The sequence below is a fragment of the Phyllobates terribilis genome, unplaced genomic scaffold, assembly GCF_046119375.1.
Source record: "Phyllobates terribilis strain yellow unplaced genomic scaffold, ASM4611937v1 Scaffold_12__6_contigs__length_324123572, whole genome shotgun sequence".
Lineage (NCBI taxonomy): Eukaryota > Metazoa > Chordata > Amphibia > Anura > Dendrobatidae > Phyllobates > Phyllobates terribilis.
Genome location: NW_027362772.1, coordinates 281636409 through 281648383, shown reverse-complemented (window position 1 = coordinate 281648383; position 11975 = coordinate 281636409). Strand labels below are relative to the sequence as shown.

Below are 11975 nucleotides of genomic sequence, written 5' to 3'. Positions count from 1 at the left end.
CTATGGTCCTATCTGTAGGAGGAGCCTCCCCCTATGGCCCTATTTACTGCAGGAGTGTTCCTCTATGACCCTATCTACAGGTGGGTCATCCCCTTATGGTCCTATCTGTAGGAGGAGCCTCCCCCTATGGTCCTATCTACAGGATGAACCGCCCCCTATGGCACGATCTGCAGGAATATCCTCCCCCTATGGCTCTATCTGCAGGAGGATCCTCCCCCTATGGTCCTATCTACAGAAGTAACCCTCCTATGGCCCTATCTGCAGGAGTATCCTCCCTCTATGGTCCTATCTACAGGAGGAGCCCCCCCTATGACCCTATCTGCAGGAAGATCCTCCATGTGGTCTTATTTTCAGGAGGAGCATCCCTATGGGTTTCACTTTATCTTCAGGAGATGGACAGTAATTGAGTATGTGATATATTGTTATTTGCACCCCATCCATGGTCCCCAATTTTTTTTTATTCTGGCCGGACAACCCCTTTAAATTTTTGGACTCAACATATGAAAACACTACATGCAACGTGCAATTGTTTCAATCTCAGTGTTTATTTGCTGCTATTTGTATTTCTGTTACATTTACATCTATTCACATACATATTTTTAGAAATGATGATAAAAGTTTGCCTTTCACTATCTGTCTTCGCTCTTTAACCATAAATCTAAGATTCAAATCTTATATTTCTGGATCCTCTTGTATGATGAAGTCTCGGATCTTGTCTCGAAAGTCTTTTTCCAAGTAGTCCAGCTGATCCTGTATGCTAATGGTGTTTTCTCCCAGTTTCTTCTTCATGTCTTTAACTCTCTTTATTAGAGCTTTGTTGAGGGAGTCTGCAAATGGTGTTATCGTCTCCCTAAACTCTTTAATCTTGCGGTCCATCTGCTGGCTCATCTGCGTGAGATATGTCTCCATCGTCTGTTCAGCAATTGACGTATCACTATTTAACTTGGTTCTTAGCTCATTGGCATAGGGGTAAAGTTGCTCTCGTAGTTTCCCAGCGAAGTCCAAGACTTTGCTCTCCATCTGCTCAGCATTCTTCTTCATCTGAAAGTCCATGTTCTCAATCTGTTTGTGCAACTCATCCTTCACGTCCTCTGCGTAGGGTATCAGGCTTTTATACAACTCATCCATTTGCTCATCAATATTACTTTTTACTTGATTGTTGATGGTTTTGAACTGTTTCTCTAGCTGCTCCATGTTGTAATCTATTACACTTTTCAGTTCCTGGGAATATGGAGCCATTGACGCATGCCAACGGTCAAGATTGGCTTTGATCTTCATCTCTAGGTTCTTCCATATAGATTTCAGCTGCTGACTGAGAACCTCAGTGCTTTCATCCAACTGGGCTTGAAACTCCTTGGCATGTGGAGTCAATTTGACCTGAAGCTCCTCTGCGTTCCTGTTCAGCTGCTTTTGCACCTCATCAGTATATGGAGACAACTTGACCGACAACTTCTCCAACTCTTGTCTGACCTGTTCTCTCAGTGTTTGAGAGTCTTTCATCAGTTGTTCATGGATTTGCTTGGCCAAAGGAACCAGCTGACCCACAAATTCATCATCCAAATTATTTACACCCTTCAGGTTTTCTTCAATGAGAGCACTGTGGGAGAAAAGAATCAATCAGAAAAACTCTAGAAACCATCAATATTGGTAAAGGTGGAGGTCCCCATATACAGTTGTGCTCAAAAGTTTACATACCCCTCCAAAATTTTTCCTTTCTTGGCCTTGTTTCAGAGAATATGAATGATAACAAAAAAAACTTTTCTCCACTCATGGTTATTAGTTGGGTGAAGCCATGTATTGTCAAACTACTGTGTTTTCTCTTTTTAAATCTTAATGACAACCAAAAACATTCAAATGACCTTGATCAAAAGTTCACATACCCTGGTGATTTTGGCCTGATAACATGCACAGAATTTGAAACAAATGAGTTTGAATGGCTACTAAAGGTACCATCCTCACCTGTGACCTGTTTGCTTGTAATCAGTGTGTGTGCATAAAAGCTGAATGAGTATCTGGGATCCAGACAGACTCTTGCATCTTTCATCCAGCCACTGACGTTTCTGGATTGTGAGTCATGGGGAAAGCAAAAGAATTGTCAATGGATCTACGGAAAAAGGTAGTTGAACTATATAACACAGGAAAGGGATACAAAAAATATCCAAGGACTTGATAATGCCAGTCAGCAGCGTTCAAACTGTGATTAACAAATGGAAAACCAGGGGCTCTGTAAAAACCAAACCACGGTCAGGTAGACCAACAAAAATTTCGGCCATAACTGCCAGGAAAATTGTTCGGGATGCAAAGAAAAACCCACAAATAACATCAGCTGAAATTCAGAACTCTCTGCAAATTAGCGGTGTGGCTGTTTCAATATGCACAATAAGGAGGCAGTTGAAGAAAATGGGCTGCATGGTCGAGTCGCCAGAAGAAAGCCATTACTGTGACTCGCCCCCTGGGCCATGGGGCACGCGGATCCGGGCGATAGGGGAACGATGGGGGTAGTAGTAGTGGCGGCCCGGTCCCGCGGCTCAGGGTGGTCAGGCCAATGGTAGTCTGCTACGTGCTTCAGATAATGTCCGACTACGCCACCCGTGGATTGCGGTTATTAGGAACCGCCGCTGCATGCAGACCGCTGGGGCTGATGAAGTGTGCAGCTAGGGTAGTGTGACTCCCCACGGGAAGAGTGCGGCCCCAGGGCAGTGTAGTGTATGGTGGGAGTGATGGTGGTGAAGGTCCCAGTACCGGTAGTGCCGGAGGAGCGAAGGAGCACACGGACAACAAGTTACAGTCCAGGGTCTTTACTCACAGTTCGTTTGTTCCAGGTCACTTCCGTCAGCAGTGACCGCCCGAGCCGTGCTGCGTCCACCAGGTGAGGGGCTCGGTCAACTCCCAGGCAGTTCAGGAGCATGGCACAGGACCCCCTTTAATCCTTTCTCTGGCCTGCCTCACCAGTGACCCACTTTTGTCCAGCTGCCGCGGACTCGTGCGGTTAAACGTGGGCCCCGTCCTCCGCTGTCCTATATGGTGCCTTCCTAGCAGGTTTGATGAGGTGTCGCACCAATAGATGATCACGACGACCGGTCTTTGGCTGAGGGTAGTTTCTCCTCCACCAACTTGGGATCCGGTACCCTTAATCTGCCTGACCCTTCACCCTGGATTCTCGTGGGTTCTTAGGGTCCCTTCCACCTTCTTGTTCCTGAGCCCTTCTGTTTCTCTCTCTCTTTCTTTGCAGTTCCTTTCTGTTTCTGTTCCTTTCTCTTGGAGCTGAGATGAGCCAAAATCTCAGCTCCCCTTCACCTCCTCCTCGGCCTCTCACTAGGCCCTTCTGGAGTAGAGCTCCTACAGAGCCTCTACTCCCTGTCTTCTCCTCTCTGGACAGAACCCAGATCTAAGATGGTGCCCACCTTTTATACCTCCCTCTGACCATGAGCCCAGGTGACCAGCAACCAATGAGCTCCTATCTACGCTCAGGAACCAACCCCTATCTGCCCCTACAGCACTGGGTGTTCCACCCCCCTCCCCACTCCAGGCAGGGACATAGTCGGTCGTGCCTGCACTTATGTCTAGTGGGAGCACCGTTGAGCTGTCCCTCGGAAATGGGGTGTGTGTGTTGTATGCAGCTAACTGAGCCCTGGTCCATACTCCATCCTTACCCGGGAGTGGAATATCACACCTCTGGTCTGAGGTGCAATACCCCTGTAGCGGCCGAACCCTCGGGGCACTACAACTGCGCTAATGCCACAAAGTATCTCACCTACAATACACCAAACAGCACAGAGACAAGCCTCAAAACTCAAAAAGGTAATTTGGAGTGATGAGACCAAAATTGAACTTTTTTTCCACAACCATAAACGTTACATTTGGAGAGAGGTCAACAAGGCCTATGATGAAAGGAACACCATTCCTACAGTAAAGCATGGAGGTGGATTGCTAATGTTTTGGGGATGTGTGAGCTATAAAGGCACAGGAAACTCAGTAAGAATTGAAGGAAAGATGAATGCAGCACGTTATCAGCAAATACTGGAGGCAAATTTGCAGTCATCAGCCCGGAAGCGGCGCATGGGATGTACTTGGATGTTCCAATATGACAATGATCCAAAACACAAGGCCAAGTCGACCTGTCATTGTGAAGGTTCTGGAGTGGCCATCTCAGTCTCCTGACCTCAATATCATTGAGCCACTCTGGGGAGATCTCAAGCGAGCAGTTCATGCTAGACAGCCCAGGAATTTACAGGAACTGGACGCTTTTTGCTAAGAAGAATGGGCAGCTTTGCCATCTGAGAAAATAAAGAACCTCATCCACAACTACCACAAAAGACTTCAAGCTGTCATTGATGTTAGAGGGGGCAATACATGGTATTAAGAACTAGGGTATGTGAACTTTTGATCAGGGTCAATTGGATGTTTTTGGTTGTCATTAAGATTTAAAACGAGAAAACACAGTAGTTTGACAATAAATGGCTTCACCCAACCAATAATTGTGAGTGGAGAAAAAGTTTTTTTGGTAATCATTCATATTCTCTGAAACAAGGTCAAGAAAGAAAAAATTCTGCCGGGGTATGTAAACTTTTGTGCACAACTGTATATAATACTGTCAGCCAATATTGTTGGGTTCGGCCATGTAGGAGGGTCCTAAGGCTCTAAAGAGTACACAATCCCACCCGACTCCTGTCAGATATGGAGAGGACATACCCTAATTACAACCTGAGCAGCCACATAGGGTCCCTGCATGTAAGAGGGCCCATTGTTTCCAGAAAAGAAAAATTATACTCCTTGTCTACTATATTGAACATAAGGGATTATGGTAATAATTTTCATATATTGCTCACAGTTTTTGGGGGTGCAACACTAGCATTTCACACTCATCAAATGAGAACATTTGGAAAGCAATGGGCCAATGTGTTCCCCCAGCACAGGGGTTATGCATCCACCCCAGACTATGATACGTAATTGTCCCTTGTGATTGACATCATTAGGATCGTAACTTTGCTCTCCTAAGTTGCATCTAATGATAGTGAATATGGTCACTTTGTGAAACCCAAGCTAACTCAACCTTAACGTCAGCCACCAAAAATCCAAACCTATTGGATTTCAACGTGACCAGATTCACTATCTTTGGCTGTAATTTTGTAGTAATGGTGGAGGTGATAGTTTACCCCTGATACAAAAAAGGGTTAAAAGCACGTTCCTGAAGTTAGAACGATCTGGGGCTGCAGTTTGGCCTAGTTAGGGTTAACTGTGACAGCCAGCCCAGTAGAGTGAGGGATAACTGAGTGCTAGCATCAAGTTCGAGCACAGTCAGTAGTTGTGCAGTACTGCAGAAACCAACAGGCTCTGAAAGGACGGCTAGGGTAGACGTGGGCCTAGTATCCCAGACAGTGGATCGCCAGAGAATCCCTCCACAAGAGTCCCCTTAGCTGACCTGGGAACCTCAAGAAAGTTGTCGGGGGCCTGGGGGCACATTCTGTCTGTGAGGCTGCAGAAGAAGTTAGGACTCAAGCTCTTGGAGGTGGAGTGAATTGGGATCCAGATATACTGTCATTGGTGAGGAAGAGTCTCTAGGGCAAGAGAAGAAAGCAACAGAGATGCTTCACCTAGACTGGGAACCAGGGCTGAAGTTGTATCTGGTACCTGTGGGAATTATGACAACCTGTTGGGCCTTATCCTTTATATCTGCCTGTAAATACTGTAAATACTGCCAGTTACCAAGTAAAGTTCTGGTTGTTTTTATGGTCTCTGTGTCCTCTGAATTGATTGCTGCTCTGGTTCCAGAAGAGGAATTCCTGGAGTCAGAAGAGGACGACTGGCCAGAAGTAAGTGGGAAACACCACATCCACAGCAGCACACCAGCGCGAGGACATACTTTGTCTGTAGGGTGCCAAAGCGAGCATGGGCTACAGCTCACCCACGACTACCTTGTTTGGGCACCTTATAATTTATCAGAACAATGTTGTAATGTTTTATGGTCAAAGTTGCTCTGTAGTCCCTGCCGAGTGCGACATCTTAGGGCAGACTGTGATTGATACACTTTTGCAAGAAGCATTCATGGCTGGTGCACTGTATCGGGGGTATCTGTGGCTGGTTTGTACATTGTTTTGGGGACATGCGGCCTGAATATTTTTTATAAAAAGCGCAATACTATAGAAATCTCTGGAATTCATAATGTTATCCATAGCTTTATAAAATAAAGGAATCTTAGCTGCTTCTCCGAACGCCCACTTTTTCAAGTGTTGCTGCTAATGTTGTCTCCAACTGATGGTGTACTGTCCATTCAGTCTGATTGTTAAGGCTTGGTTCACATAGTGTTTTTTCCTCTGTTCAGTGGCGCCGTTGGGGCTTACCTCCGAACCTTTCACCCGCGTCGCAAAAAGGTGATTCTGACATGTGCATCGACGGGGCCATTAACTTTAATGATGCAGACAGAGTCACCATGTGCATCAATTTAGTCCGTATATGACTATTGGAGGTGTGGTGCCCCGAGGGTTCGGTTGCCACAGGGGTATTGCACCTCAACCAGAGGTGTGATATTCCACTCCCAGGTAAGGATGGAGTGTGGACCAGGGCTCAGTTAGCTGCATACACACACACACACTCACCCCATTTCCTTGGGACTGCTCGACGGTGCTCCCATATAATTGCAGGCACAACTGACCATGTCCCTGGCTGGAGTGGGGAGGGGGGAGAGAACCCAGTGATGTAGGAGCAGTAGAGGACGGTTTCTGGAGCATAGGAAGGAGCTCATTGGGTGCAGGTCACCTGAGCTCAGACACAGAGAAGCAGATAAAAGGTGGGAGCCATCTTAGAAGTTCAGTTCAGTGAAGCAGAGCAGAAAGGAGGGAGAGCTGACAGGGAGCTGTGGCTCAGCCTGAGCTCAGCTCCACGAGGCAGGCCTGGAGAGAAGGCCGGGGCCAGAGAGGAGAAGAGGAGAAGGAGAAGGAAGGAAAGAGGAGAGACAGAGGAGTAGAAAGGCTCCAGAAACAAGAAGGCAGAAGGGACCCTAAGAGAGCAGAACGGACAGCCACCGTTGCAAGCCCGCGTTATATCGGGTGAAGGGTCAGGCCGAGGAAGGGTACCGGATTCCCAAGTTGGTGGAGGTAAATCATCCCTCAGCCAAGAACCGGAGGTCGTGATCATTTATTGGTGCGACCCCTTGCTACACCCGCTAGGAAGGCACCACATAGGGTCAGGGAAACTGGCACCAAGTTTTACCAGAGAAGGCCCGAGACAGCCGGACAGAAGCGTGGTCACTGGTGGGGCACGAGAGGCCAGAGAAAGGATAGAAGGGGGTCCTGTGCCACACTCCTGAGTTACCTGGGGGTTGACCGAGCCCCTCACCTGGTGGACGCAGCACGGCTTGGGCAGTCATCGCTGACAGAAGTGACTTGGATATCAACTGTGAGTAAAAGGCCTGAACTGCATCATTGGACTCTGTGTGATTTATGCTGCGCCTGCACCATCACCCCCAGCATCCACCTACATTGCCCTGAGGCTACACTCTTCCCGTGGGGAGTTATCCTATCCCTGTGCTGCACACCAACACCAGCCTCAGCGGTCTGCCTTGCAGCGGCGGTCATCCCTGACCGCAATCCACGGGTGGCGTAGTCGGACATTCAAAACACTGATAAATAGCCTGCCACAATTTGGTCTGACCACCCTGAGCCACGGGATCGGGTTGCCACTACTACCCCCAGCATCGTACAGAAGCCCGGTTCCGGGTACCCCACGGCCCAGGAGGCGAGTCAGAGGCATGCACCAAAACATAGAATCCCGTATTACAAGGTTTGGATGTAGACCCCGATGAGGCCAATCAACGTAGGAAAAAATGCCATGGAACCCAGCGTAAGGTGTCTGATTGGCTGCAGGGTCAGGTGAATGATGGATGGGACATCATCCCACCTGAAGTAATGATGTCTTGTCAATCTGTCACCTTATTCTGCAGTCAATCCATTACCCCAGCAATCAGGAGGCTGAACAGACCGGACATCATCAGCCCCAGAGCAACAGTTCTGGTACGGAGGGGTACGCAACACTTCTTCACTACTTATAATTCCTTTCTTTTTTATTCTTCTTTTATACTATTTTTCCAATTTGGAGTTTGGAGGATAAAAGGAATAAATCCATTACGAAGCAACCACACTTTGTGGCTTTATTCTACTCCTACGCCAAAAAAAAATGAAGAAATAACTTCCATATCATAAAAGTCCATCTATCCCTAATCTATGATGTATGAATTCAATGTCTTACTAAGGTTCTGTCCCTTACTGTTCACTTACGTCAGCTGTTTACTGAAGTCCGATTGTTGAACGTTGTCCGCCTTTTCTCTAGTTCCACCGGCCAGCCGTGAGAGGTAATTCCAGAAATGTTCACTTATCTGGTCACTGGGGACCTCAGCTTGATATCCTAAAAAATGAAAAAACACATAAAAATCCAAATAAATGCATGAACCTGCCAAATGGACATATAATGTGATGTAATTTTATATAGTTAGATTTGGACAATCCCAGTTTAGTTTGGAAGTACCATTGCCAGAAAACTAATTGCGTAGGAGGGAATGCTGTAAGACCACTTATTAGATGGTTTAACCAGTAAATTAGTTGTCCATTGCTTTGACATTAATGGCTAATGGTCTGGAGAGGTCATCAATGTCAGATTAGTAGGGGTGTGACACAGTGACAGTGTACGGGGCAGAGTAGCACCTCTCCGTACACTGTGGAGTGGCTGTTTCAGGGTACTGGAGATCAGCTCCACAGCACTTTACAATTGAGAAGGAACTTGGACAGACAAGATCAGACATTACCAAGTAATAAGAAATTATACAAATTAAAAAAGAAGAGTGAAGGCCCTGAAAAATGTGTGATACAAAAGGTAAAAAATGACTGTCGTGTATGGCCATCATTATAATAGACAGAGCATCTAAGCAAAGCTGCATGAGCCGGTCACAAGCCAGTAATTGTATAAGTCCAGATACAAAGAGCTACTGAGGGCATGAAGGGTGAGGAAACAGATGATAGAAGGGACCAGATTATGAGGAAAATATAGGAAGGGTAAAGAGAGAGAGCAGTTAGATTAGTGAGGTCATTGGCCAGTCTAAAGAGATGTGTTTTTAGGGAACACCTAAAACTGTGGATACCGGAAATGAACCGGATTGTCCAGGGTAAAGTATTCCAGAGAACCGGTGCAGCACGAGAAATGTCTTGGAGACCGGAGCGGGAGGTTCGGATTATGGACGATGTTAGCGACTCGCCCCCGGGGCCTCGGGGTACTGTTTGGGGCAAATCACGGTGGCTGGCACAGGGCGGTCAGTGCACAAAGGAGTATCAATGATCAGTAAAATTTCAGAGAGTTCGTGACGCCACCTGTGGTGTCTGGTGAAGGCCACCAGCGCTGCAGCAGTCCTCTGAGGCAGGTGTCAAGGCAGCTAGAGATGGTACAGCTCCCCACAGGTGGAGCGGGCCTCAGGGCAGTGTAAATGAATGGATGGTGCGCTGGGCGTTGTGGTGCGGGGAGGACAAATGGCTCCGGTGAAGAAACAGACAGAGGCAGCTCGATGCAGTCGTCCAAGGTTTTACTTAGGCAATTCACAAGTGCACTTTACAGGTGAAGGCCTCATCGTCGCGCTGCGTTCACCGGGCCGGTGTTCAATCCTTCTTCAAGCAGCTGAGGAATGCCTGGCGGAACCCCACTTTCTCGTGTTCCTACTTTGACCGTCTTCTTACTTAGTCCTTCTCACTGCTGCCCTACGCTGCCCACTCTCAATCCCGCTCGGGTATGCTGAAGTCCTTCCTGTACGTCGGATCCGGGACCAACCTGACCCCCTGGAGGTTAGAATGGAGCAACCGATCCCTCCTGACACCTGGCAGGAGCGGGGCGTACGGGTGCCGTCCTGCACGCGCCGTACCCCCTGGGATCCTTTCCTTAGAATGGAGCCCACTTCCTGCTCCCCTCTGGGGCCTTTATCCTGGGCCCTAACTTTTGGAGCAGAGCTCCTGCTGAGCATCTGCTCCCGGACTGTTCCTCTGAACCACCCTCACTTCTCCCCTTGCCCTAGTATGGCTTCCTATTATATACCTACTGCATAAGTGCTTCCTGTATCTGCTTCCTCCACCCACACTCACTATTGGTTCCCCCTACCTTTGGGTTCCCCCCTACTCCAGCCAGGGTCAGGGCTCAGCAGAAAACTACATTGCGTCTTGCCCCTCCTGCTGGCCTGGAGCAGTGTGGTGTTGGATGTAGGTGTTTGGAGTTCCATGCAGCACTCCCATCTTACCTAAGAGAAGGGAGACACCACACCTCTGGTTGAGGTGCAGCATCTCTGTGGCGACTGAAGCCTCAGGGGCGCCACATTAGTCTCAGATCATTAGCAAAATGAATAGCAGACGTAGGATGGTAGACAGAGATGATGGAGGAGATGTAGGGCGGTGCAGAATTGTCTACAGCAGGGGTGGGGAATCTTTTTAGTTTCAAGGGCCATTTAGATATTTATATCATCCTTTGGTGGCCGTACAAATTGGTCACTAACTCTGTCCACAAATTTGGCGCTGGCACTGATGTCAGAACGTAATCTTTCATTGCACTCACCTCAGCATTCAGTAGTGACCACTGCGTGTGCGTGCTCACAGAGCAAGAATAAATTAATGGGCCACTTGCCATCAAAATACAGCTGCCAGTCCAAGCACTGCGGTCCCCGGGAACCTGCCAAGGGGCCAGATAAAAGATCATCGAGGGCCGTAAACGGCTCGCAGGCCTATGTTTCCCCACCCCTGGTGTAGACTTTGGGTTGGTAGTAAGGAGGAAATATAGAGAAGAGCAGCACTGTGGGTAGGGTGGTAGATAGAAATGAGGAGGAGATGTAGGGTGGTGCAGAATTGTGGAGAGCTTTGTGGGTGAGAGAGATAAGTATATATTGTACTCTGTAGCGGATGGGTAACCACTGCAGTAACTGGCACTGGATGGAGGCATCTGTGTAGCGTCTGGACAGAAATATGACCCTGATGGTTGCATTCTGAATAAACTGGTGAGGGGACAATTTAGTAAAAGGGAGACCCATTAGTAGAGAGTTGTAGTAGTCCAGACGAGAGTGAATAAGAGAATCAGTGATAGTTTTTGCAGTTTCAAAGGAAAGGAAACATTGGTTCTGAAGATGTTTCTGAGGAGCAGGTGACATGAGCAAACGAGTGAGTAGATGTATATAAACCCCAAACAGAGAGCGTGCTGTTTAGGAGTTATGATAGAACCACACACAGAAATGGAAATATCAGATATAGGTAGGTTTGTAGAGTGAGGAAACACAAGGAGTTCAGTTGCGATTTAGCAATGCGACATTACAATCGTAAAGGGATAATCACTTATCTACCAAATATCTGATAATTGTTAGATCGGTGTGTGTCCCACTACAGGTACCCCCACTAATCATCAGGAGAGACTTATGCCGCCTGACCTACCCTAGTTCTCTCTTGGCTTCAAGACTACGGCCCAAAAGAGTTGGATGGAGGGACCAGTTGACATGCGCCTTGACACTCCATTCATTGCCTATTTGAGTGACATGTCGCCACCAGTAAATATACTGACCTGTTATGCTCAGAGCTAGTACAAACATAGCCAACATTTTTGAGTCACAGGACGGGTCAACGGAAGTTCTAAAAATTCCCAATGACGTAAGGCTGTACAAAAAAAACAGGTAATTATGTTAGACCTCTCTAACAAAAGACTTAGTCCTCATCAAGCTCAGTCTTCATTACTGGAAAGTAAAAAATGAAGAAAAAAAAACAAATGCAGCCCTAGTCATCATCATTATCATCAGATGATTATTAAATAATAATTAGATTCATTAATTATAGCTCCACATTAATTTCATCTACAAGTTCTTGACGTCGTTACGACCGGAGAGAAGATTGCCCCTTACCTGTCCTTTGGTGTTTGGATCAGTATTGAAGTTGATGGCAGCCGGTCCTTTATATGAGTTCATCTCTGACTGT

At 47.3% G+C, this 11975-nt stretch overlaps 1 protein-coding gene across 1 annotated transcript; it reads right to left on the bottom strand.

Moving 5' to 3' along the window:
- Positions 1–526: 526 nt before the first annotated feature.
- On the bottom strand, positions 527–11971 carry LOC141172660 (uncharacterized). The gene is made up of 4 exons (XM_073657095.1): positions 11903–11971; positions 11569–11660; positions 8274–8400; positions 527–1597 (listed from the first exon to the last, which is right to left on the bottom strand). Exons 2-4 carry the CDS (start codon positions 11603–11605, stop codon positions 673–675), a joined length of 1089 nt encoding a protein of 362 aa, XP_073513196.1. The 5' UTR covers positions 11606–11660; positions 11903–11971; the 3' UTR covers positions 527–672.
- Between the last annotated feature and the right edge of the window lie 4 nt (positions 11972–11975).

What these genes read in the sequence shown, in the direction of transcription:
- LOC141172660 (XM_073657095.1), bottom strand. Translation starts at nt 11,605, where the DNA reads ATGTTGGCTATGTTTGTACTAGCTCTGAGCATAACAG. An exon ending in ACTAGCTCTGAGCATAACAG is followed by an intron (nt 8,401 to 11,568) that starts GTCAGTATATTT and finishes TTCATTTTTTAG; the next exon opens with GATATCAAGCTGAGGTCCCC. An exon ending in GACTTCAGTAAACAGCTGAC is followed by an intron (nt 1,598 to 8,273) that starts GTAAGTGAACAG and finishes TTTCTCCCACAG; the next exon opens with TGCTCTCATTGAAGAAAACC.